Source organism: Pezoporus wallicus, unplaced genomic scaffold (genome assembly GCF_028554395.1).
Source record: "Pezoporus wallicus isolate ANWC-B61680 ecotype Strahan unplaced genomic scaffold, APGP_CSIRO_Pwel_v1 contig_5485, whole genome shotgun sequence".
NCBI classification, from domain to species: Eukaryota; Metazoa; Chordata; class Aves; order Psittaciformes; family Psittacidae; genus Pezoporus; species Pezoporus wallicus.
This window is the reverse complement of record NW_026641550.1, coordinates 6727305-6754692: the sequence shown is the minus strand read 5'-3', so window position 1 is coordinate 6754692 and position 27388 is coordinate 6727305. Positions and strand designations below refer to the sequence as shown.

General features: G+C 40.2%; 1 protein-coding gene across 5 annotated transcripts in view; it reads left to right on the top strand.

Annotated features, from left to right (window-relative positions):
- NUP153 (nucleoporin 153) overlaps positions 1-27388 on the top strand; it is a 44206-nt gene continuing 16818 nt past the window's right edge. For 3 of the 5 annotated variants that reach the window (XM_057424359.1, XM_057424358.1, XM_057424362.1), the window contains exons 1-10: positions 7-156; positions 14614-14830; positions 17378-17626; positions 18893-19032; positions 19115-19243; positions 21010-21126; positions 21253-21291; positions 21404-21457; positions 24211-24357; positions 25043-25095. In XM_057424359.1, coding sequence (XP_057280342.1) covers positions 52-156; positions 14614-14830; positions 17378-17626; positions 18893-19032; positions 19115-19243; positions 21010-21126; positions 21253-21291; positions 21404-21457; positions 24211-24357; positions 25043-25095 — 1250 coding nt within the window. In that variant the 5' untranslated portion in view covers positions 7-51. Of the gene's footprint in view, positions 157-13832; positions 13851-14613; positions 14831-17377; positions 17627-18892; positions 19033-19114; positions 19244-21009; positions 21127-21252; positions 21292-21403; positions 21458-24210; positions 24358-25042; positions 25096-27388 lie in introns of those variants that run through there. The other 2 variants (XM_057424360.1, XM_057424361.1) reach the window with 2 other exon arrangements.

The window sequence follows — 27388 nt, the reverse complement described above, 5'->3', positions numbered from 1 at the left end:
CCGGGGCAGCGGTGGGGGGGGAAGGGGGCAGTAGCGGGGCCGGATCCTGTCATGGCCTCGGACGGCGGCGGCGGAGGGTTCGGCGGCGGCGGCAAGATTCGGACCCGGCGGTACCACCTGGGCGCCGCGAAGCCTCCCTATGCGAGGAACAAGCAGGTGAGTGCGCGGCGGCGGGAGCCTGCGGGTCACCCCCGGCGGGAGGAAGGCCTATTCCCCTGAGCCCCCTCAGCGGCGGGAGTAGGCCCAGCGCGGCGGAGCCTCCCCCTTGTTCCACGTTTCCCACTCCCCATCCCCACACGTGCGCGGCTTTGGGTCGGGGTTTCCCGGTGGAGCGGCCCGGGGAGTGGAGAAGGGTTTCCCGCCGGGGCCGCGGGCATTGTGGGATTTCCGGGCGCTCTCCCCGCTCTCGCTCCGCCGGCAGCCCCGGCCCGCGGGGGAATCCTCGCCTCCCTTTTTGTCTGCCGCTGGGCCGGGGGAGATGCCCCCGCTTGGCAAGGAGCGAAGGCGGTAAGCGACCGCGGCGGCTGGGACCTCCTTCGCTGCGCCCTGCGGCTGGGGTGGGCCGGCCACCCCTCGGCGGAGTGGTCGTGGGGTTTTGTCTCCGGGGTGTGCTGTTCCTTAACGACCCCGGGGCGAACACCCGGAAGAATAAACTGCTGTCTGTATGCAACCGTCTCGGAGTGAGTTGTTATCCACCCCCCCCCCGCCCCGTTAAACTAATGCTGGGTTATCAGGCGTAGTTACTCTTCAGATTTAAGTGCATCGCTTCTAAGATTTGTGTTTCTTGATAAAGTTCAAATCGCAAATGAGTTTGAGTCGGGCATCCTCGACTGGTTTTTTTTTTTTTGTGGGATGCTGCATGCAGAGCCCTCGGGTCTGCATCTGGTAGTTTCTTCAGCCTCTTTCCTGTGACTAAATGTGCTGATGCAGTGCAAGTGAAATGTAGTTCATAAGGCATTTGTTCTTCTTTGTATTGTAGGACAGAGTAGACGGATAACAAAAACTAGGGTAAATTGCGGCACAAAAAAGAATCCCATGCCATTTAGAGTGGCTGGAGGGGGGGAGGAAGCAGAGATCTTGCCAACTGCCACTAGCCAAGAAATTGCAAGATGCCTAGAGACAGTGCTCTGGAAATTACTTCAACGTGTACTTACGAACCTGAAGTTGACTGTTCAGCCAAAACCTTTACGTTATTGCATCGGTAACATAAGCTACGGGGTTGAGTATTGTATACAAAATTGAGGGAGTGCTGTGCACGAGTCGTTGCTTGATTAGTTTTTGTTATTTGGGACGTACTACACTTAGGCTTTTATATAGTGTTGTACAGCAGTGTTGTGCTTATAAAGCTAGCACAATGACTTCATACAAAGGATCACTGCACTTTCAGAGCAGATGTCAACAGCTCTTAGGTGAATGCTGGAACAATGTTGAAATTCCTGTATCTCACGTGTGTTGATCCTGTGTAGGTAACTGATAAATCTTACCCTTGAATTTGAAATAATCAGTCTAGATAGTTTTCTGACTCTTCCATTGTCTGTTATCTCGGCACTTTTTCTGGTAGGTTTATTTAAACAGTGTGCCAAAGCAGGCACGTGTTTGGGGAGGTCTGTGGGATTCTGCCCAGAGAATGGATGCTGTAAATTGAATACATAGATCAAATTAACAGTAATATACTGGGGGGGAGGGGGGGGGGGGTGGGGAGGGAGAGAATTGTAATGATTAAATAAATAGGCAAACTGATAGACGTCAGACATGTCCACTTGTTCTAATGGGTAGCTTTTTAACCCTGTGCAGCTAGCTAACCTGCATTACATTCAAAGATGAGCTCTGGGTAGATAGCTAACTTAAATGGGAATTTATTGACAAGTGTTCCTATTTTCAATACAGTGCCCACTCTGCAGAAGTATTCTGCGCTTTAGTGTTAATTGTCTCTCGCTAATGAGTTTGGGAAGACAAGAAAGTGCTTAATGCAATCCCGACATGAGGTTATATCTCTGATTCTGATCCCCCTGTTATCAATAAGTAGGTTCATAGAGATGCTTTAATAGAACTCTTAGAGGTGTTTGTGGTCAGAGCTGCAGTCCTGAAAACCCTGTCTCTTCTCATTGAGCTCTGAAGGTGCCTAAGCACAGTACTCAGTATAGCTGATGCCTTTAAAGCTCTTGGGACATCTGATTTTTTAATTTCTTTTTTCCACTTCTGTGCCCAGTGGTGAGCATGATGCCTGGCTCATGACTGACTGCTTTCTGGGTGGTGTTATTTTGCTATAGTCTCCTGGAGAGTTCAGTCAGGTGAGAGTTCTCTGATCATGCCCAACATGTGCTGCAGAGTTAGTCTGCTCTAAAGGACAGTGACAGTTTTAGAAGACAGTTGGAAGAGGAGGTGTTGTTGCTGCTGCTTTGTAATGACTATTAGGTAAATCATTTGTTCAGAATGTGGTAGACCCTGCTTCAGATGCCTTTTTGCCTGGAGGGATCAACCTACATCTTCCACTTTCTGGGCAAATATCCCAGTTGCCAAGCTGTATGTTGTCCTCAGTTCTCCTGGCTGAAGCTGTGTTACTATCCAGAAAAAGAAAGCATGATTCACTGAGCCAGAAAGAGGATGTCTAAGAAGATGTTGCTCTCCAAGGCTGGAGACATGCAGGCACTGATCCTTGATTTCAGAAGATGCTTTATGTTAGATGTTTCTTGGAGCAAACATGCAAAGCCCAATATTTTCTGCCTTTTTCTCCCTAAGTGCCTGATCATTAAACTTCAGAGGCATGCATCATTATGTTTGTGTGCATGTTTTTTTTTTTAAATCTAGAGCCTTTTTTAAAAGCAGCCTCAAATAGGAGAGGTAAACAGGTGCAGCCTGGAAGAGAAGACTCTGACTTGCAGTTTGCGTATTCTGGACGGTGGTGATACGGCTACAGAGTCCCCCACTTGTGAAGGAACTAAGCCATGGCATTTTCCCTTCTACTCTCCTGCATTATAAGAAGTGCACTGTCAGCAGTGATATTAAACCAACAGCAGAAAGTAGCAGCACTGTTAAGTAAAGATGGCACAGGCTCACCCACTGTGAAGGTTTGTGAGGTGGGAATCACATCTCGGAAAGAGCCCTTTTATAGCTCTGTGTTGGGCATTCTGGGGGTAGAACTGAGGAGTCCCTCCACATTGACTGTGCTTTCCTAGTTGCTAAGTGTTGACAGCTCCATGGTGAATGTGTTGACTTTAGATTACGCTGTGCTTAGCGTGCTACCCGTTTACTCAGCCATCTCATGCTGAAATATCCAACCTCCCTCTGTACTGTGTAAGGAGCTTAGGCACTTGGGTTAAAATTACAGCTTCTCTGAGAGCTAAACATGTGCAAGCAAGGAGCTCTTGTGTCTCACATCTGGGTTTCATCTTCCGGATGTGGCCCTGGGGTTTCTGAATGCTGGTTTGTCCTCGTCATGTAGGTAGGCTGATGATAGGGATTACATGGTATGGGTGTGTTATTGGGATGACTGTTTACATTGCTGAGGTATTAAACAGCTTCTAGTTTAGTATTTGTATATTCCAGTTGTTAATTTTATGTTTAATTTTGTGCTCTTGTAGTGTGCGCTGGTTTAGCCTGGAATAGTGCCATTCTCATGCAGGTAACATAGGTTTCAGAGGTTCTAAATGGGACTTATATGAGAAGAGCCTAAAACCACTTGTTTTGGTTATTTTTTAATTTGATAATTAACCATTCAAATGAAAATGTCAAGGAACTTTGACTCACCTGGACTTTTAAGCTCATACAAGCAGATTTGAGCATGAAAAAAAACAATTACCTGAAAAGTCTTTATAACCTTCCCATAAACCTGCATGTTTATGTTAAGCTTCAGCCTGGAGCTGTTTGATATTGGAGATAATATTTGTAGATTGAAACTTCTGCTGTGGAGCGATAAGTTTTTGTTGGTGGTTTGTTTTTTTTCTTACACATATACTTGCCTGTGCGTATTTATAATGTAGATGTGCTACATGATACACAAGAAAACGGTCCAAAGGTGTTTTCCTTTGAGAAACCAGCCTGAGTTTCTGCATGTTTGTAGTTGGTTTTGCGTTGCTGTAGTTAGGATATTAGCTGAAAGGGGACTGAGCAGCCGCTGCAAGGCATATTCGCTAGTCCTGATCCTTAAAGTCCTGTCTGGATTGGTGAGTTTCACAAAGTCACTTGAGAAATCATGGGATTTCTCCCTAGCCACAGGATCTGGAGCTTAGGCTATATGCAGCAATGTCTTAATTGTTACTTTATCACCTGCTGCTGTCTTGAAGGTAGGCCAGTTGTAAACTGTTGTTTGGAGTATGCATGGCATTTTCTTGTTGGGTGCTGTCTGCAGGCAGTGGGCAGACAGGATCTTATAAACCACTAGGTTTATTTTGGGAGGAAATTATGAAACTCTCAGGCTTAAGAGTTCCTAGAGTACTATGTTGAGTAATGTAAACTAGGTAAGGTTTCATAAGCATAAAGCAGGAAAATAGTAATTTAAATAACCTTTATTAAGAATGTCCGTAGGGACCAACATGAGCGTAATTGTATTGGCTTAACTCCTATCAGTAGGATTGTACCTAGAAGCCTGCTTAGGTGGTTGTATTTAGAATTGTATGCATCTCTGCTTGTTTTGGTTTAGTAGTAGGCTAGCACATTAAAATTAATAGATTTGAAGAAATGTGTAATATTTATTTAAAAATCTATTTTAAATTAATGGGGTACTAGTTAATATCAGACGTTTTGTCTCTGTCCCAGTAATATCAGATTGTAGTAGTAAACCAGATGTTTAAATGTGGTACTTTTACTTCTGCTGCTACTGGAAACAGAAATGTATCCTAGCTGGGAAGAACATTTTAAGCTATTGATAATTTTCTCTCATTTAGGCTAACAATACTGCCAGCGGTACAACAAATTTGGAATGATGATTGCTATAGCATTTTATTAATATTTTGGGTTTTGCCTATCAAAGTGTTGTCATGACAGCCTTGGAGGCTGTGAAGTGTTGAAAAAAAACCCACAGTATTAGTGAGCAGTACTTTAGGAGAGGAAAAAAGCAGATGAAATAGACTGTGTTAGCTGGATCACTGCAAATTGCCTTTGGTTCCTGGCAGCACATCACTTCCTCAGAGTTATTTATTCCTCCAGTCAGTAATTAGAACCGGTTCTTGCTCCCCTGCCCTGGAGGAACTGAGCTGCTGCTGATTCGAAGGACTGTGAGAGGACAGAGTTCAAAATGTCTTTGCATGACTAAAAAAGTTTGAGCAGAGCTATTTCAGAGGGATGCAGATGTGGGCTACCGTAGCCTCTGTAACAAATACGTATCGCAGTGGGATGACCTGCTCAGTGGACTTGGGGTAAGCAGTGGATGTTGTTTACCTGCACTTTTAACAAGGACCTGAGCATGGTCTCCTGTGTTATCCTTGTAGTCCAGCTGGTGAAATGAGGACGTGTCCAGTGGACTGTAAAGTAGTTGGGAAATTAGTTGGGACCATGGGCCTCAAAGGGTTGTCAATCAGCAGTAGAAAATTCTAGTGACATCTGCTTGTAAGTAGAGGCTCTTGGAGATTGATATTTATGTCTTTATTAACAACATGGGATGAAGGAATGGCATACATCCTCAACAGGCTCCCAGAGGTTACCAAACCTAGGGGAACATCAGCCGTATTGTATTATGAAGGATGGGATTGCTTCTGAGGGATCTTGATAGAAATGGACTGCTGGGAACCTCATGAGGTTTGATAAAGGCAAATGCCAAGTCCTTCACCTGGGACAAAAAAAACATCCGGGACAGCAAACTGAACCTAAGTCAGCAGTATGCCATTGAGGTAAAGAAGGCCAACTGCATTCTAGGTGGTATTAGTAAGAATGTGGGAAGGTTGTTGAGGGAGCTATTTTTTCTGCTCTATTCAACACCTTTAGGACTGCATTTGGACTGTTGTGTCCAATTTTGGTCTTTCCAGTACAAAAAAAAAAGATGTTTACATACTGGAGTGAATCTTAGTCGAGGGCCACCGAAAGGATCAGGGGGCTGAGACAGCTGTGTGTATTCAGCGTAAGAGCAAATAATAAACAAGAGTATAAAGAAGGTACACCAAGGCTATTGTAGAAGGTTCACTGCAGTAGAAAAAGAGACAGTGGACTCAGTTGCAAAAATGAAAGTTCTGATTTAATACTGGGACAAGTCTTTTAACTGTGAGGACAGCCAACATGTTGGAAGAACTGCCTAGAGTCTCCATCCCTGGAGCTGCTCAAAACCCAGGTGGGCACAGCAACCTGTTCTTGGCCTTTCTCTGAGCGGGAGGTTGGAGTAGGTGACCTGGGGTGTCATACGGCTTCTGTGTGGTTCTGTGAGTGCTGCTGTTGGACCACAGAACACCCACAGACGTGGTTTCAGTGTAAATGCCAATGTTACTCTAGGTTGATAATCCTTTTGTTTGTCCATCCTCTATTTTCAAGGGAAGAGATAATGACTTCCATAGTGCCGTTGGATTTTATCTAGAGTAAATTGCAGGGTTACCCTCAAGAACAGAATAGCTAAGAGGCTTTTCTCTTTCTTTTCTAAAAAAAAAAAAAAAAGAAAAAGAAAAAGAAAGTCTTCTGTGGTCATTTTCTGCTGTTAAATTGCAAAAAATCCTTGAGTTTTTGTATTTTAAAGTTCTGTGTAATCGATCCAGTGTTTATTGTGTAGCTCTTGTACATCTACAATATGTTGAATTATGATATTTATACAGTCATGAGAGAAGGAGGAGATGCTCCTCAGTGTACATTTCTTGGTATGTACTACTAAGACAACATAATGAAAACTTTCCTCTGTGCTTTTTGTAACAGTACAGGTCCTCAGTGATGAAGAATTAAGTGTCCACAATGTTCTTCTAATGAAAAATCCTAGCCATTAGGCAGATTTTTTTAATTACTTGTTCCGGTATTAGATTACTTGTCTATGCATTTTTGTGAACAGCTGCCCTAAATATATTTGTTGTTTTCTTTTGTACACATCTCTTGTGCTAGGTATCTTCCCTCTTGGCAATACATTCCATATTTTATTTTATCACGGAATCTCAGACCGGTTTGGGTTGGAAGGGACCTTAGAGATCATCCAGGTCCAGCCCCCTGCCATGGGCAGGGACACCTTCCACTAGACCAGGTTGCTCAAAACCCTGTCCAGCCTGGCCTTGAGCACTGCCAGGGGTGGGGCAGCCACAGCTTCTTTGGGCAACCTGTTCCAGTGCGTCACCACCCTCACAATGAAGAGCTTTTCCCTAATATCTAATCTACATCTCTCCTCTTTCAGTTTGAAGCCATTACCCCTTGTCCTGTCACTACATGTCCTTGTCAAAGTCTCTCTCCAGATTTCTTGTAGGTCCCCTTTAGGTACTGGGAAGCTGCTATAAGTTCTTAACAGAGTTTTCCCCAGGCTCAACAAACCCAACTCTTTCAGCCTGTCTTCATAAGAAACATGCTCCAGACCTCTGATCACCTTTGTGGCCTCTGCTGGACTCACTCCCAAATAAATAAAGCTTTATTTTTTTAATTTATAGTGCTGCTTTTAAAGTCTTTACTTGCCTTGTCCTTGTGCCTAAATGCTACAGATCTGTCTGCCTGTTACAAGTGTCTAATTGAAGGTACAATTTAAATGCACCTTTTAAGCCAAACAGATGGTAATTTTGCTAACAGTTGAGCTCCTTGAAGGTGGTGTTATTCACACTGTATGTCACCACTTCTGGTGGGAGATTGTTATACAAACAACTTTGTTGGTGGAAGGGACTGGGTATGTAATCTCTAAACCCTTTAAGCCAAATCAGTTGGACCGTCTTAAAACTGAGTGGAGGCAAGCACGAGCTAGCTTGTTTGACTTTGCCTGAAGCGTAAGTAGTTTTGCAGCTTGCTGATACAGTGTTTGTCACTGTGGTATTCTAGATTACTGTACAAAAATACTAATTAAAAGATCTTCTGTTAACTGTAAGATTTGTTTTTGTTTGTTTTTGTTGGAGAGTTTTACAAATACATTCCCCGTCTTGACAAGAAAAGACTTTTTCTCCCCTTTGTCTAGGAAATGCAACAGCACTAAAGCTTTTGTATTAGGGTAACTAGTAATTTCTGAGGGGGTGAAGTTTCCTTTGAGTTTCTGTAACTTATAATTGTGTGTTGCATTTAATTACAGTGGTTTTGTGGCTTGGTTGTGACCATCTTTTTTTTTTTTTTTTTGAAGTAAGCAGAAGTTCATCTTTTTGTTCATCTTTGCCAGGAAAAACGTACACAAACACATGGACACCAGCATGAACTCAAGTCTGACAGTTTTAGCACACACACTAGCTTTGCCTGTAGAAAATTTTCTCCTTCCTGAGGTTGTTCGTTACTATCTCCATAGCTCTGATATGGAAAGAGTTGGGTGAGAGTGTACCCAGAGAACTGACTTTGCTTTTAGTTGTGATTGTGTTTTGAATCAAACTCTGCTTGAAGCAGATGAGTCTCCCGACTGTCCACTACTAGACCTCAAGGCCTGGTGACTTCCAAGAGTACAGTAAATAAAGGATTAAACAGTTCATCTGGTCTTTTCTTTGAGACTGAATTACAGGTCTAATGTATAAAGATCTTATTTGCCTTAAATGTAGGAAAGAGAAAGAGCTTGCCATTTCTATTATCAATTCTATTTGGTGAAATAGAAATGCTGTAATGAATTGGGTCTTATTGTGTAGAGAATGCCTACAAGATAGATACTTTAATGCCTGAACTGTGTATTTGAGTCCTAAATATAAAATGTTTGTTAGCATACTGTGTGCTAAATCGGATAACTTGTACTAATGGCCTTGTAAAGACCATCTAGTGCTATTTGAAATAGATTTCTTGATCATTCTGATTTTAGAAACTTTAAACTTTTTGTCCGTGTGGTTATGTCAGAGTTTGCTATTCCGATGCTGTGGATTTTTTTTTTTTTTTTTTAGCTATTGTTGTTAAATAAAAATAATCATTTTAGACTGTAGAGTTCCCTTATAGGAAAAGAAAAATATTCTAAGCAGCATTTGAAATAATGTAATTCTGTGTACTGTTTATGAAACTTGACTACAGCCACACTGTGTGTGGTAGTCTTTCAATAAATAAATAGCAACTGTGCGTACAGTCCCTTCTTAAATTAAGAAAGAACCCCTTTAAAAATGCTTGTGAAGTTGTAAGTGAAAGTAGTTCTCTTTAATCTAAATTTTGTTTCGATGGTGATAGATTTCTGTCTCAAAGTGTAGTACTGAACATACACTCAGTAATTTACAGTGCCCATCACTGATTGATGCTGAGGATGAACTAGAACCTAATGTAGTGCTTTTACAAGGAAGGAAGAAAAGTGCCCTGTACTTGGTGTGCTCTTTGTAATGTCACAGTGTAATGTCACTGTGTCAACTAAAGGTGTGGACAGAACCTGAGATAAAACCATTCAGTGTGACAAGGATTTAACCTAGTGGGTTAGCACTGATTTAGCTACTAGGGCATACACTGGCATTTTGCACTCAGATGGAAGTGATAATGATGGGTACAGATGTGCAAGCAGTGCCAAAACGTAAAACAGCACCTGAAGTTCCCTGTACTGCTTATTCTAAAGCTAACTAGACATAGGAAATTAAGGCTCACTTCAAGCAATGAAAAGGGAATATACTGGCATCTGGTATCGTAATCCCTTCTTCATGATTTTTAGAAATAAATCTGATCTAGTCCACTTGCCTTAAAAAAGATTGTTGTTTTCAAATATTACATAATTAATGGCATTCCTGGAACATATTGTTCATATTAAGTCATAGTTTTATTGTCTTTTTTTTTCTAAATGAAATGTCAAACTCTGCTGTCCTTCATCCAAATTGAAACCACTCCCCAAGTAGCAAAAGCAGAGTTAGTTTAAGCCAGTCTGAGTTTGCTGCTGCAAGAGACAATCATGTCATGTTCCCACTTCTGTTCCTGCAGCCCAGCCATGTGGTAAGCTGGACCAGTGACCTGAAGCCCTTGAAGGGCATTGCTCGCCATCACAGTGTGTAGATGAATTTTTGGCTGGATCTTTTAGATAGAGCCCTGATACAGTTTGTTCCTTTGCTGCATACGTGTGGTAGCAGCAGAGCAAGGGAAGGGTGAGTTGATGAGAGGAGAAAGGGACAATCTCTTCAATGGCAGTACAGACAAAGGATGGTTAAAAGAATGGATAATCTTTGTTTCTTTGTCCTGGCTCCCTGATCTTGCTGTCTCTCAGGCCAGTTCTGGTGCACTGAGCCAGTTGAACTCATTAGTCCAGCAGAGAAACATGTACTTTTTTGCCAGATTAATGAATTCAGCTAGTACGGAGAGTAGCTGTTACGTGCCAGAGCTGACATGAGGTAACCATGGGGGATGGAGAGGGCACGGAAATGCGTTTTTGATGGTTGGAAGTGGTTAGATCTGCTCTGTAATGGTGAACTTCACTGTTAGGTGCAGGTTTTATTTTTGAGGAATCACTGATTCATATGTTCTAATAACTTGAACTTTGCAATGGGAAGCAAATAAATCTCATTGGCCTGGAGGTAAAAACTTGATGCTTTGCAGAGGTTTGCACACAGTGAAGTGGAAATTAGCTCTTTTATCTGGTTGCGTATTTTGCATCTCTGACAAATACCTTTGTATAATCTATATATAATATTTTTCATGCATCTTTTCATACATGTGGGATTTACCTAAGCTTCTCAAACTGAATCAGGTCAATTACAAAAAATACATATTTTCCAGTAATGCATCATTGGTGAGTACTCCTGCCAGCATACACCATCCCCAATCCTCCATGCTATTTGAAAGACCCTTATGAGCTTGGAAAACTATTCCATAAATATTTTTGGCCAAGTAGCCTACTTCTAAGTTTGTAAGGTGAACTGTGACCATAACTATTGATTTTCTTCCTTTATATAACTCTGTTGAAAAAATTGTATTTTAAAGTAGGAAATTACGATACATGTTGTTTTACTATTTAGTATTTCTGTCTATATAGATTTGCTTAGAATTGCATCTCAAGGCAATATGCCTTGAGTAACTGAAACTGTAGTTAGTGTTGTGGTGTTTGTATACATAGACACAGATATATCTAGCAGAGCTCCAGACACTTAAGATGATGCATGGAATTTGCAAAACTGTTGTAAATAGCTATTCCTAAGTACTGGATCTTTTCAGCAGATTTCTTTTTTTTGTGTTTGGAGGTTTTTTTTCTTGCTTGTTTGTTTACTTTTCTGCTGATGCTTTAGGATAAGAATAGAGTATGAACGCACTTAAGATGAGCGGACAACTGTTGGTACTGACAGGAGCTCTCAGACTGCTGAAATCAGTCAAGTTAAGGACTAAAACACATTCACTGACTAAAACACTGCTACATGTAGTCAGGATTGCCAGTAGGTTGCATCTACTGCCCTTTCACGATACTAAGTTTGGCGCCTCTGTGGCCTGTAGAGACGAGCTGTTTAGGAGCATTAAAGCTCATAACAGCAGGTGCCACTTCCTCTGCTTCCAACCTTGGTTTGGAAACTAGAAGAGTTTTTGTGCCATAGCGTGTTCAGCGTAGATGTAGTGAATGAAGATGTTCAGGAAGGACTGGTGCGCATTTGTGGCATGAGGAGTTTGGGATTTGAGCAGTTTGCTCAGATTTTGCTGGAGGAATAAGCCTGTTAGAATTGTCATGGGCTTTGTCTTTTGTATTTCACCTCTGAAGATTTGTTTGCATCAGTGAGCTGTGCAGTATCCTTGCTAGCCTTATAAAAGGATTAGTGATGCCTGTGTAGGGAAATGGTAGTACCAAGGAACCTAGGATGACAAAGTATGAAACTGGTGGCACAAGAGGGGTAGGGAACGTGTTCTGCTGCTGACAGGGTAGGCTTATGTTGCATGTTCAGGGAGAGGGAAAGGGTGTTCAAACACCCTTGAAGAATAAGAAAACTAAAAGTTAGGGTAAGATTAAAATCAGCCAGCTTTAAAGACAGTGTAAGGCATGACACTGCTGAAGTCCTAGCAAGAATATGGGAGTGTGCATGTTTAAAACGTGCAGTTGGTCTGGGGTACCTTAACTGCCTGCCTTGGACAGGAATCCAGACATAGGGCTTTAAGGGTTGCCTTTCAGCTGTGATGGGCAGGTAAGAGGTGCCATAAGGAAATTTTCATTTTCTTGCTTTCTTTTTCTGTTGTGAGAATGGGCATACCCTGGAGTGTGTGGCTTTAGTAAGGATGTGGGATTTTTTAGCAATAGCTGTGTTTGATGATGGTTCATGCATAATACCTTAATAGTTCTTTCACAGTGCCTTTAATCAATATTTTCATTTTGCATACAGAAAATGGAGGTGTGTTTCCATGTATTTTGCTTTTCCTTGCTTTGTCACTAAGCCAGCAGTATTTTGGAGCAAAAAACAAGGCTTTTGGTCTTCCCCTGAGCCTGAGCCAGAAGGAGCAGCCTATTAATACCTGTTACAGTGTGGCTGCATGAAATCCAGCTCCTGGATTGCTTTGGGAGGTTACATCAGTGTTAGTGCTGATGATAGGGACACGCTAGCAAGGCTGCCACATGCAAGAAAGGGTCAAACCAGCATGGTTTTAGGTGTGGATGGTAAAATGTCATCTTGGTTAATTATTAACTAGCTAGATTCTCCATTTATTCATTAGATTACTAATGATTGGATGCCTGTGACTTCTCAGGTAGTTTTCAGTCCTAGGAGCAAAAAGAATCATTTAGGTCAGTTTTATGGCCAATAATGTCTGTTCTCTGATGGAGAAACTCTCTAGCAACGCTGAGTGCGGTAGTGGCCAACTTTTTGGAAAGAGCATTGCCTTGGATGCAGTTTGTGTCCTAACCATTTGCTTATTTTGGCATTCACTCCTGTGAGTTCCTGATATACTTTTATTCATAACAGCAAAATATTTGCCCTAAAGAGTGGGACAGTGTCACAGGCAAAGGTGGAAGTGAGGGGCTGAGGGCAGAGTTGGGGAACTGCCTTTTTGCTAGTACCATGCACTGAACTATTTGTGAACTCTGGTATTACATAGTGTTAGCTTTTGTTGGAAAGCTGAGGCTTAGTATTTATGTAGAATAGCAGCAACATCCTAAGCATGGTACATGGTGTATATCTTTGTGTGGTAATTGTGATGGATATGTTTATAGCTCAGTAGTCTGTCTAGTTTAAACTGTCTCTGGATATTTTGTCTTTATGCAAGTACGAGATTGAATTACAGATCATTATGAAAAACATCAAATTGTAAGTTGACTTTCTGTGAAAAGGCTTTCTGTTTTCTGCCTTCCCTGTCTCCTCCCCCTTCTTAACTCTAGATTCAAGGGCGCCTAATTTGTTCATAACTCCTGTTAGTTGGTATTTGCATTATTGTGTATGAGAGACTTGAATAATAAGTGATACGGGCTTCTTTTTTCATTTGTATGCTATATTTATTTTTTTTTTTAAGAAAGTTGAATACAGCAGGGTTCTGGTTTCACAGTTGCTTACTAGACTGTAACTATTACATGCTCAAAGAACATTCTCAATTTCTACACCTGAATTACTATTTTGTTGCCTAAACCCAGAAAAATACCAAAGTACCTTGCCAGAGCCTTTGGTACATGTGTTACCAACTGGTAATGGAGTTCAGCAAAAATCTCTTTAACTCGTTACTTTTCAGTTTCCAAAGTGTTGAATTTGCAGTTTGCATGCAGCTTGTAGAGTTTAACACCTGGTTCTTTGGCTGCAGTCAGAGTAAGAGGGAGGGAGCTCCATGCTGCAAGTGATCTGATGCACAGGGTTGAGATTTGACAGGAAGGTGTGTTGAAATCTTGAGGGCATGATTCTCCATCAGGGGGACAAGTGACTGCCTAAAACAAAATGGTAAATAAGCATCTCTTAAATGTAGAATGTAAGCCTTGTGAAGAACTGTTGAATGTCAAGATGGAAATGGCTGTTACGTACTCAGTCATTGCAGAATATTAAGGTTTGGAGATCCAAAACTTTAACATACCATGAAATGAAATTTGGTCAAAACGGATCTCTTTAACAGTCCTGTAGTGAGGCGTCTGTTATTCAACTACAGCTGTTTCTTTCAGGGTACTCTGACTGTTCAGAGCATAACAGTGGGGTTTTTTGATACATGTTGTTATTGCAGTTCAGCATTAGAAAAATTAGAAATATTTAAGTTCACTGATTGTAGCAGCTATTATAGTCCTTAGTGTCACTGCAAAGAATTGCTGAGCTTCTTGTTTTGATGGGTTTTCAAGTGAAGGCGTTAAGGGGAAGAATCCTCAAAACCTGTATGTACATCAGCAGTTATTTAGAAATAGAATTTTCTGATGACCTTGTGACTTGATAAGCCTCTTGTAAGCTTTGGCTGAAATGTCAGAACCTTGAACATTGTCAAGGTCACTGGGGAGTGCAGAAACTGATAGATTAGTACTAAATCAATATTGGGTGAATTTTTGTCACATGTGTCCCAGCGGTGTAGAGATCCTATGTCAAGAATCATCCCCCTCTATATTATTCTTGTCCTGAATATTTGCTATCTAACATCCGTCTTCAAAGTGCGTGCAAGGCTGCATTGTAGCGTGTGCTGTTGACTGTGTTTCTGTAGTTAACAAGTGTTTTTTTTCCTTTCAAGCAGGGAATCATTAGCAGAATGACAGCATCGGTGAAAAACATTGTACCAGGATGGTTGCAGAAGTATTTCAATAAAAGTGAAGATGAATGTGTAGATGCAAATGAATCTACAGACCAGGAAGAGAATCCAGTAAACTATCACCATGATTATGCAAATGAAGATACCATCGTGATTGATGGGAGAGTCACGCCTGAAACAGCAAGAATTAATTTAGAAGGTATGTGAAAAATCATTTAGCATTCTGGCCATCTGTATTTGTTCACAGATTTGTAGCTCTGAATCTAAATTTCTAAGGGAAGCTGGAAGGAGCATTTTGACAGAATTAAAAATAAATAAATCCCCCCCCCCCCCCCAACAACCAAACCCACCAACAAAACCAAAGCACCTCAAAAAAACACCAAACACTCCCTCCCCTCCCAGTAACTGTTTCTGAAACTGCAGTTATGTTATGCAGTTTCTGCACACATAACTGCAGAACATACTGGTGGTTGTCTTACAGCTCTTGGAAGTCATCAGTTAACTTCAGGTAGTCAATTAGCCAGGTGCAGAATTTTGATAATATTCATTTGCAAGTGTGCTGGGTCACATTTTCTTTTGGAAAGCTCTGGAATGAACGTGTCTAATTGCCTAAGGTAATAAAAACATTAATTTGTTTTGTGTCCTCAGAACAAAAGACCAGATGCTAAAGTGACAGAGGAAAATTCCTTCTCATGTCCTGATTTTTTTTGTTGTTGCTTGGGGGGGGGGGGTGGGGGGTGGTGTTTGTTCCTTTGGACTTCTTCAGTTTAATTCCTTGTTAGTTTAATGAAGAACTGAGGAACTTGGTCTGTGACATTATTCTTTTTGAAATATGTTTCTTTCAAAATTTCCATGTGCTTTCTTTCAAAATACATTTTTTGGAAATATGTAGTAACATTAAGGTAAATGCATAGCTACTGTGGGGTCTTTGAAAAGCTGTTTGGACCCATGGCAAAGAATTTTGCAACCCTTCACCATATAAAAGACCTGTGTCTTGTATCTGTATCTCACTGTTTCTATGGATCTCTGTAAATTTGCATATGCTCTCGTTTGAGCTTCTCTTAAATTAGCAGTATTGTGGAACTTAATTAAGTAGAGAAGTTTTATCTGAACATGTGTACATAGCCATCTGTGTGGAAAGTCAGTTGCTTCTGTTGTTGGCAGAATGGAAAATAATGAGGAAATACCTTTGCCACCAGTGTCATCTAATTGTAAATAAGGAGCTTTATTGCTTTTTGTGTAGCTGTAGCTTCAGGATGAGTTTGGATAAAGGAATAGAGAAGGTCTTCATGAATGAGGAACACATGTTGGCTTTCCTGAAGAACTGTGTGAAAGGACCTTTCAGTAAGAACAGCTGCACAGCAAACTTTCTAGCTGTAAAAAATTATGAGCAGATGGACACCCTAGAACCTTTAATAGCTTTAGTTGCAGTCTGGATGCTGTAGGCCAATCTTTCTGGCTATAGTTAATCAGATTTTTAATTATTACTACTGTTATTATTTTGGAATGCTTGTTTCTTCAGCTCTGAGTTACCAGTGTGCTACAGTCTATATTCCTTTGCTTGGCCAGCCTTTAACATGATAACACTTTATCTTGAGCATGACAGTCCTAAAAACCTGCCAGTGCTTTGGAGACCTAATTACTAGTATTGTGGTGGTTATGAAGATTGAACTAGCTAGTTTAAGCTTCAGTGCAAATATCATAGAATCATAGAATAGTTAGGGTTGGAAAGGACCTTAAGATCATCTAGTTCCAACCCCCCTGCCATGGGCAGGGACACCTCACAATAAACCATCTCGCCCAAGGCTTCGCCCAACCTGGTCTTGAACACTGCCAGGGATGGAGCATTCAACAGCCTCCCTGGGCAACCCATTCCAGTGCCTCGCGACCCTAACAGGAAAGAATTTCCTCCTTATATTCAGTCTAAACTTCCCCTGTTTAAGTCTTAACCCGTTACTCCATGTCCTGTCACTACAGTAAAGAGGATGGTGACTCAAAATCATGTTTGTATCCAGAACTCCCAGGAGAGACTGTGGCCTTACATGGGTATCAGGCAAGATACTTAAGAGCTGTTCCATTTGGGTGGCAAGTTGTAGCTGTGATAGCACCTCTTGCAGGACACTGGAGAGGTTCATGAGGCAAAAATGTCTATCTTGCAACTGAGGCCATGGTGCTTACTTGTCTTTGTGCCCACATCTCAGAAGTTAATGGACAGAGATAATGTTTTGCCTGTAGCATGACCTGATGTAGTAGAATTTAGAAAGAGGGATGATGACACCAAATAACTCCCCCAGAAAATCTCTGGAAATACCCATTTTCATGTCATGTATTCATATTAACATCATCTGTGTTATAAGATTACGTAAACTGCAGATTTGTCTGTAACTTGGCATGTAATTTCAAATTCTGGAAAGCTTATTGCAAGTTTTGTCTGCAAAAGAAGGATGTATATTTTTGATTTAGTGGAAGACCCAGTGTTACAGCACTTGAACATGGGGTCAGAATCTGGTGTTGTAAAACCTCATCGTTAACTGCTTCTTAATGGGACATTAATACTTAGTATTACAAGCAGTGTTGCTGTTGTAATCAGACAGACAAAACCCTGTCTCGGTGAGGAAGAAGTTAAATTTGCATTCTCTATTTTTGTGCTTGAAACTTGGCAATAGCATGACTGTTGATTGAAAACAGGTTTTGGCTTCTGTAGCTTGCCTATAGGAAAGCTAATTGTCTTCCTGTTCTTGTTTAGAACCATCCACAAGTAGATCTGCATTGAACTACTCAGATGTGTTAACAAGGCCGTCTCTTCATCGGAGCCATTTGAACTGTACTATGTTGGATTCTACAGTACCACATTGTCAGCCCTCTACATCTTCTTCACTTGGCATTGGCAGTCCTGGACTGTCTCTTGTAAGAGAAATAAAAGATTCTACCTCTCAGCATGATGATGATAACATCTCAACAACCAGTGGCTTCTCCTCTAGAGCATCTGATAAAGGTAACTTTCATGTTCTCTAATTGATTTTTGATAACATGAAGTACTTCACATTCTTTAATATTCCAGGTCACCTTAGTAAATGAAATAAGTGACTGTCAGCTTTGGGTGTTAGAATTAAATTGAATTTTTAGCATTTTAAGAAGTATATAATCCTGTCATCTTTTTAATATAACCATGCTTTGGAATGTATTTGTGAGACTTGATGTTGAGTCAGTGTTGATGAACACAGTTTTAGCTAGGTTATCTGTAAATCTTGAACTTGGATAGTAGGATCTGAAGATGACTGCCTGTAGCTGGACAGGTAGGTTGAATGCCTAGAAGGAAGAGTGATTCACAATATTTAACTGACAGCTGCTTGACTGTGAATAAATACAGGTGACAAATGGAAACGCAAATAGATATTTTCCTGTTTTCACCAGGAGTCAATGAAAGAACTATTCTGACTGAGCAATTTCTGGGCTGCTTTTTTGTCCTTTCCTGGTAGAAGGCATCCGTTGTCAATACTCCCATGTCTTTTGCTGAATTCAGTAAAGAATGTACACCATTTCAAAATAAAAAAGGAAAACAAAACCAAAACCATTGTATTGGTGTAGATGGGGACTTAGGGGATCTCACTGAGAAAGAGCAAACAGGTTTGCGGCTTTTTCTAGCCCCTATCCTTCACACTCGCCCCCCCCCCCCCCCCCCAGTATAAATAGTGATTGACGTGTGCCCCTGGAGAACATGTTTAAATAGTGATTGACTGAGTGCTCAGCAAGTTTTCTGGTGTGTCTCCAGGAAAATAGGTTGTAAACTCTGTTAGTTCAGCCTTTGAGGAATTTTTCAGGTTTAAAGCCTGTGCAATTCTGACCTATGCTGGCCTCTAACCCTTTACCAACATAGGAAAAACTTTGTATTATTATAGATGCACCAGTGTTTATGAAGTTCCCTTTTATCTTACTGTGAAAAAATTAAAAAGTAAAATTGCTCTGCATTGGAAGCATATTAACTTGTGCGTGCTTTTGAAAGGTTACTGAAAGGTAATGTATTTGCAGTTCTGTGAACAGACTTAAGTGTTGACTCTTGGTTTTCATACAATATGTGAAATTGATCTGTTTGAAAAACTCTGAAGATTGTAGACTGTTTGATAAATACATGTTAGGAGACTTTTAAATTCTGTAAGACTTATTTTTATGTATTAAAGAACTCTGGTATTAGTGTGTTCTTCAGTATTAAAGTTCTCTATGTATACAAGGCATTTATGTATATCATTTGTCATTTTGGCAGATATCACAGTTTCAAAAAATACTTCAGCACCACTGCTCTGGTCCACAGAAGCTGAAAGATCTCATTCCCTCTCACAACATCCTGCAGCTAGCTCTAAAAAACCTGCGTTCAATTTATCTGCTTTTGGATCTCCCTCTCCTGTAAGTACTGCACAGTATCAGTTTTAAATAGTTTGAATTTGTAGCCATTTTACTAACCGCTTATCTTAATACCGTCCTGTAGTCACTTGGAAATGCTTCTGTCTTTAAGACAAGCCAGCTTGGGGATTCTCCATTTTACCCTGGAAAGACCACTTACGGTGGTGCAGCTGCAGCAGCAAGGGAGACAAAAGCACGGATTGCTCCTTATCAGGTATGAGAATAGCAGTGAGGCCTGAGGGAAAATGTAAGCAAAGTACAGAAGAGGTAGCACTGCCAGAAGAGCTGTGAGCAGGGAGCTGAAAATGTGGCAACAGTTCCCATTTTGTCCTTTCAACCTACAAGAGTAGGAAAGAACAATTTCTGTTTAAATTATTTTTTAACAGTTTATGTAGAAATCCTCATTGTGATGCAAAAGAATGACAGTAACGTCTTAGTTTCTAGCTAGTTGTTTGTAGTTGGGATTTCCTCTGTTGTTAACTCTTAAAAAAAAAATCCATTGGCTGCTTCCTGACTGTGTTGTATTAAAATAACATGTAACTAAAACCAGTAATGGCATAACTTGTGTTTATAGTAGCAAAATCTACCTGCCTGATACTTACTTGTGTACCTTGCACAAGCATACCTATACTCATGCTATGAATATATTGTGTAAAACTGTGCGCTCTTACTATAGTGGTGTCTAAGAGGCAACTTGGCTGATCCTTTGCTCTTCTGTTACCTAGAGGGATGCATGCAGTCCTAATCCAATCTCAAGATAAACAATAAAATGCTTTCTATTTTAGTATCATTCAGTTAGCTCTTGAAAAGAGTTGCTTGCCCCTAAGAGTTCTTTGTGTTCTAAAATGAACCAGCAAATTAAAAATGCTGCCAACTCTCAGTAGCTAGAGTTCATTCTGAAAGGAAGTCAATAAAATCTGATTCAGTCAGAATGTTTAAGTCAAAATTATGTTTATTAAAAAAATAATATCAAAAGTCACAAGGAACTTTATTTAAGGATCTGGAAATAAGAGTTTGCTGGAGCTATTCTGGCAGTTTATTTCTGCCATGGAACAAAGGGGACCTCCAGGTTCCTGACGTAGGGGAAACCATGAAAACTTAACACTTCACTTAAAACACTTAAACTTCAGAACACTCAAAACTTCCTGTAAGCTAGGAGCCCTCTTTGGTCACCTATTTCTATTTTCTACAAAATAAATGTGGATTATGCTGAAAGGAGAAATGAAAATGCTAGGCTTTTGAAAGAGAGATTAGCTTGCTTGTTGCTACATACTGTAGATTACAGCAAGTCTTGCTGGTGTTTTTTACACGCTGTTTAGTCTGTCTGCACATAGCAGCTTGATAAGCACAATGTGGTTACATGGAGGGGTTTTAACATAATTAAAAAAAAGATACACTGAAAAGAAGCATGGGTTTGGGTGTTTTTTTGTTTTTTTTTTAATATGTTATTATATTTTTATGTAAAGTCATGTCGTACAAATAAACCAGTCTGCTTTTCAGTGTTATATGTTTAGATCTGTTACAGCTCAGTTCAGATCTTTTTAAACAGAATAAAAAGATCTGCACTCCCTTCCTCAAGGGAGGAAATGAGAAGTAAAACTAGAAATTCCTGATGATGATTATATACGTTGGTTTTATGCTTACACCATCACGAAACTCTGAGATCTGTTTTGTTAGTGAAAGTACTTTGTACAGCACAAGCCTTTGCTTCAGTTGTTTTCCTGATTACTGCTTCAGAGGCCATACAGGTCTAACATCTTCCCTTTTATGAATTTTTACAATTTAGCATTTTTTTCATTGCTTTTTCCTGCTTGCAAGATGTGTGGGGCCCATCTTCTATAAAGTCAATAGAGTGTATTTTCCTCTTCATGGCTTGAATGCCTAGTGAGTGCATTTCTGTCATCAGTATAGCCATAGGGCATAAAATACATGCATGTTTAAAAAATCAGTGTTATAATATTTGCAATGCTAATTTTTCAGCCACCAGTAAGAAGACAAATGAAAGCTAAACAAGCAAATGTGCAATCCTGTGGTGTGACAAGTTCCACGGCACGGCGCATCTTGCAGTCATTGGAGAAGATGTCAAGTCCTTTGGCGGTAAATGGCACTTCTTTTAATCTGTTTTATTTCGTGTGTTTGAAAAACATAGTAAATGTGCTAGTACAGGATGAAGATCTTCCTTATGTAGTATCCAGTTTAATTTATTTCACTGTTTTTCAACAGGATGCTAAAAGGATTCCATCTTCTAGTCCACTCTCTTCTGTAAGTTGATCGTAACCCCCCCATGTTTTTGCGGATGCAACCCTTTGTTGGGAAAAGAAATAAATTGTCCTCTAATATTTACTCTTTTTTTTTTTTTCTTTTTTCCCCTTAGCCTCTGGACAGGAGTGGGCTGAATATTACTACCTTCCAACCCAAGCGAAACCAGGTAAGAACCAGTAATATCTTAAGCTGAGTTAGATGACTTTCTACTCTTTGTAGCTATTACAAGAAATGTCACAAACTTCAGCGGCAGCATACACACGAATTCAAGCTAATACTAGTATTACATGAATTACAGCTGTCCCGGCTGTGTGGAAGTTGCTAAAAATGTCTTTTCTACCCACGCTAGAAGGATTGTGGAGATTTCTCAGGTTTAGAATTATATTCTTTATGGACAGAATCTCTCAAGAAGTTTCTATGCTAATCCCTTGATTAGAAGTACAATTAATTTTACAGGCTCTTCAGAATTTACAAAAATCTTGTATTTTCTGTACCATCATTCCCCATATGCTAAATTACAAGAATGTTGAAAAGTAGAGCATATAACTTCTTTACCATAAATATTATCTAAATAATTGAAAACAAAGCTGATACGGATTCTCAGTTAAATTGTGGAACTACACCTGTGATGAGGCATTAGGAAAAATCTACCAGATTTACAGCAAAGAGCCTGACATCAGTCAGAAGGGAATGTTGCATGCAGCTGTCACTGAGTAAAAGTAGAGAAATTGTCTATTCATAATACTAGAATTCATGAAGTTTGGCAGGGGAAGGTTAGCCCTGGCTGAGAAGGAGAGGAGAAGGTTGAGTGTTTTCCCGCTAAAGCAGATGTGTGGTTGACAGAACACTTGAGCACTTGAGCAGAATTTTTTGCTGGTATTCTTTCTGGTATTTTTCTTATTTTGAGGATCTGCACCAAACAGAATAGCTCTTGGTGTATTAAATATCTTAATTTTTTTATTGTGTATTCCTGTCTTAACTAATTTGGTATTTTTCTACAATAAGGTCACCTGCCTTATATGTGAAGGCAAGGTGGTGGATTTTAGTAAGGCTTTTGATACTGCCCCTGACAGCATCCTTCTGTCCTATCCCTGGAAACAGGTCAAGTTGGACAGGGCTCTGAGCAACCTGATGTACTTGAAGGTGGCCCTGCTCATTGCAAGTTTGGAGTTGGACTAGATGACCTTTAAAGGTCCCTTCCATCCCAAACTATTCTATGATTCTGCACCTGGGACAGGGTTAGACTGGACACAAGTATAACCTGTGAGCAGAGTGGCTGGAGAGCAGCCCTGCAGGAAGAAGCCTGAGGATGCTGGTCAGCCACAGGCTCAGTGTGAGTCAGCAATGTGCCCTCTCAGCCATGAGGGCAAGCTACATCCTGGGGTGCATCAAACACAGCATCACCAGCCAGTCAACAGAGGTGATTATCTCACTGTACTCAGTGTTGGTGTAGCCTCACCTTGAGTACTGTGTGCAGTTCTGGGGCCCTACAATATAAGAAGGGAGTTAAGGTCCTTGAACATGTCCAGAGGAGGGCAACAAAGCTGGTGACAGGACTGGAGGGAATGAATACATTCAGTGAGCACATTTAGAGCAGTTAAGGACACTGGGTTTGTGTATCTTGGAGAGAAGGAGGCTAAGGGGTGAGCTCATTGCTCTCTACATCTTCCTGAGAAGGGGAAACAGAGAGAAAGGTGCTGAGCTCTTCTCCGTGGGATCCAGTGACGGCACATGTGGCTCAAAGCTGCATCAATCAGAGGAGGTTTAGACTTGACATTGAGAAGCATTTCTTTAATGAGAGGGTGATCAAGCACTGCAACAGGCTTAGTAGAGAGGTGATTAATGCCTCAAGCCTGTCAGTGTTGAAGAGGCATTTGGACAGTGTCCTTAACAACATGCTTTAACTTTTGGTCAGCCCTGCATTGGTCAGGGAGCTGGACTAGATAATCGTTTAGGTCCCTTCTAACTATTCTGTTCTAATTTTATTCTATTTAAATTTTAAAAAAGCAGTGGAGCAGTCTTCACTCAAAATGGGTTTGTGAACTCACATGAACTACATTTTACTCATGGTTTCAAAATGAGTTAATGAATTTTAGAAAGAAGTACTTTTAACCACTTTATAGGTAGTACAACATGAATTTAATTACCAAGAGTTGGGAGATACTGTGAAATTAAAGCGGCATTTTAAACACAGTTTTCTTTTGATGTTAATTTAAATAATAGTATGCATCTGAAGTCTCACTCGTCTGATCCCTAAGACTGGAGATGAAGCCATTGGTAAACCTTGTAGCTTTTTGTTTTGCAATTCAGTTAAGTCAGTTTTGCAGAATGTACAGTGCTTTCTATTAAAAATTAGCACTTGTCTGAAAATTGCTTTGACAAGCAAAGTCAAACCAGTACTTTTAAATGCATCTAATGCAAATCTGAAACATTGGAACATATTTTAGTAAATGAGAGTATTTTAAAATTACTTTACAACTGTTTTTTTTTTTTAATTGTTACTTCAAAGGAGGAAAAATGCAACCATTAGTTGCATAACACTTTGAATGTTAAATGAATGGATTAAGTCAATTAGAAACATTACAGTGTGAACAGAGGAGAGGAAAAATGGAAGCATATTATAGTAACATGAGTTATTTTGATTATATGAACATGACTTATTTTGTCTATAAAGATAACTGCCAAATTTTAAAATAGGATTCAGTCAGAGTTTGGCTACTCCTGTTGCTTTTTGGATTTCATAACAGGTTTCCTGGTGATTTCTGTCTGCAACCTAAATGCTTTCAACACTTCTAAATAATTTTCACTGGGTGCTGAGACTTACTGGAGTTTTAAAGTTCTGTAGCTTTCTGCTACAGTAAATGCTGTGGCACTTTGCATGGGTGCAAGGATAAATTGATTGTTGCTTCCCTTTCAAAGATGGAATCGCAGCTTCCACCTGTCCAGAAACTTGTGACACCAAAGGCAATCTCTCTGTCAGGGGGTCGGACCCAGTACTTTAAACCATCTCTGACTCCAGCTACTGATTCCAGCAAAATTCACCAGAGGGTAGATACAAAGCACAAAGTAAGTAATTTTCTGGTCCTTATCTGCCTGCTTTTTATAACTTTGGAATGTCTCTATTAAGGTGCTCTTTCTTGGCAAAGAGTACCAATAGCATGAGGTAAGCATTAAGGCAGGGGGAGAACCATTTCGAATGAGATGCTGTGAGGTTTTATGGATTTAAATGTATTTTTGGAACAGTAAATGGCTGGTGGTTAACTACAGAATGTGATGATGCGCTGTGGGGTCAGGCTGTTCTCAGTGAAAAAATGTTTAAATGCAGAAACAACATTCCTTTTTGTATGCTCCTGTACACAAAGCTGTCACTGATGGAACATGCTGATGTTGCGTATGAACTCTGTCTATACAGGCTCTGAATAAGATTTCCGAGTTACCCATTCTGATCACTTTGGTGTAGATGGAGTCCCTGGTAAACTTTCCTTAAAACAAGATTGGCATCTCTTTCATAAAAAAAAACAACCGTGTTTCCAGTATCAGTATGATTGTAATAACCAGGTTTAAGATTATGGACTTTGTAGGCGAGAGATCAAAGCAGATTGTCATAATGGTTAGAGAAGAAGCTTAAGTAGGTGATGTAAATTTAGTGCTGTAAACAACACAAACCATGTCTGGTTGGTTGTCTTTGCTTTGTATGTGTTTTATAAATACATTTACATAAATATTGAAATAAATCAAACTTAACTTCCAGGGCATGAGAGAGAAGAGTTTTCCTACAGAACAGGGAGTAAAGTCATCTGAAAGGTATGTCAAATCTGTTAATTGAAAACACTTGAAAGCTCTCTCTTTTGTCACTATAGTCTGTGTGCCTGCCTTCTTTTGGAAGGGCAGTAACAGTTCTCAGTAAAGGGAATGGAAAATACAGTGAAAAGGTTGTATTATGAGACAATTTAACCATTTGTGCATCTTGATGTTCACTGGAGGGAGGGCACCTATTCATTTCAGCTAATTATTTAATTACTTGGAGTCAGAAAACTTTGCCCTAAAAGAATTATTCTTCCTGAAAGATTCTTTATAAGGTGAAGTGGCTTACATTTCAGGTGTATATTTAATTTGTAGGTTTTTTTTTTAAAGCAGAAACTTGGAGGAAGATAATTTGTTAATGCTCCTTTCATGGCAAAGTCACTCATTTGCTCTGTGAGTTTGCATGAAAAACAGGAGCCCTTTAGAATTATCTGAGGCTAAATGTCAGTTTGTCTGTAAAACACAGAATTTCAGGAGAGTTAATAATTGTATCTCTTCTTAAGGAGATAGTCTTGCATTACACTGCTTGCTTGGTTTAGGTAGAATGACTTCACCTCCAGATAATATTGATGATTCTCCCTTCTGGGCAACTAGTCTTTCGGGTAGCGCTCGAATTAAGACACTTTGCATTCAAAGGATACGTTGTTTTGGAGGCTTCATCCATTTCAAAGAACAGTGGCAGAGAACTGCGTTTTGTTGTCTCTGTGTTCATCTTCCAAGCAATTCTTATGTTGCCCTGGGCATTCACTGGCTGACGAAAAAACCCACAACAAACCAATCCTTTGTTTTGGCACCTAATAGTTTGACTTCACAGCAACCACCTTTTCAGGGGCGGCTCTAAGTGTTTGGCTCAAGTGCAAACAGATGTTACATTTTAATTGTGGTTTTTCAAACTGTTCTAATTTTTTTTTGGTAGAATCCTTTCTTCTCCATGTAGAAGGGAAATCCAGAAAACAGATACAGCTGTTTATTTGGTTCACAAGTTGTATGTTCCACTTCTGTCCATAGAGTAGGTGGTCCCTTTAAAAAAAAGTTTTATACAGCCAGTCTCCATTCGGTGTCATGTTGTGGAGCAGGAGCACAACACTGATGAGAGGCAGCTGGCCAGGGTCCCCCTGATACCAGATTAAACAAGCATTCCATTGTGTATAGAGACATAATCATGGACAAGGCTGCAAGGGCTCTCAAGAAGTAGATGCAAAAAAAGAACCAGATGTCTTCCTTCAAATAGATGTGGGCCTTCCACCTTTATGCAGGTAATCTGCGGTGCTTCAGTACATCTCTGTTCAGCCTACGAGGGGCTATTTTATTTTTTAAACCCGAGTCAGAATTGTAGGTTGGACTTACTTGCTTGAAGACAGAAAACTGTCTTTGCCCCTTAGAAGCTGACAGGTGCTAACAGAAGAGAGGAATGTGGGCTGTTACAGATAGGCTATAGTTGTCTGAATAAAGCTCAATTTTGACATAAGATTTTTTTTTCCAATCAGTCGAATTGATTGTCAGTTTGGATTAGACAAAAGTATGAGCATATGGCCTTAAGGATCTGGCTTCCTCTCAGTGGTTATACTGCTAAGCAGACTGCAAGTATCTAACAAGTTCGGACCAATTCTGTTCCTCAGTCTTCTGGAAACTTGAGCTGGTGTCTTACAGTGTGATCAAATGTACTTTTGTAATAGCTAGCTGCTTAGCTGCAGGATAAGCTTTGGTATGGTTAATTATTCCCAGGGATACTTAATTTTGATGGTATACTGCTTTTTATTGTTATTTGTTAGTTCACTTCTGATTTCAGATTGGGGTTTTGGTTTTGGTTTGTTGGTTTGTTTTTTTTTTTTTGCTTGTTTGCTTTGATTTTTTGGAGAGGTTTTTCTTTTTTATTAGGAAATCTTTCTGGTTTGGATCTAGGCTTTTGTAATGAACAGAGAAATGCCTTTATATGCCTTACAAAAGGGATCTGTATTCATGTTTGAAAAGATTTCTGGAATGTTGGCACACCCAGACACCTCTGCTGCTTCTGTTGATGTCCCCAGGAAAGCCAGAGCTGCTTCTGAAACTTCTGCTGTATTATCTTGCCAGACAAGTTTAAGCCTCTCTATTCCATAAGAGCTGTTGCGTTTTATGTGCACATCCACACACACACAGAGGCATACTCTCTCTTTCTCTCTCCCCCCCCACTATATTTTTAGTTATTCTTTCATATCCCTGTAAAGTTACATGCTCATCACAGACTCGGAGAACTGGCAGTCAAAATTTCCACTGTCTGGACTATTAAAAGAAGACATTAGAAAATAACAGT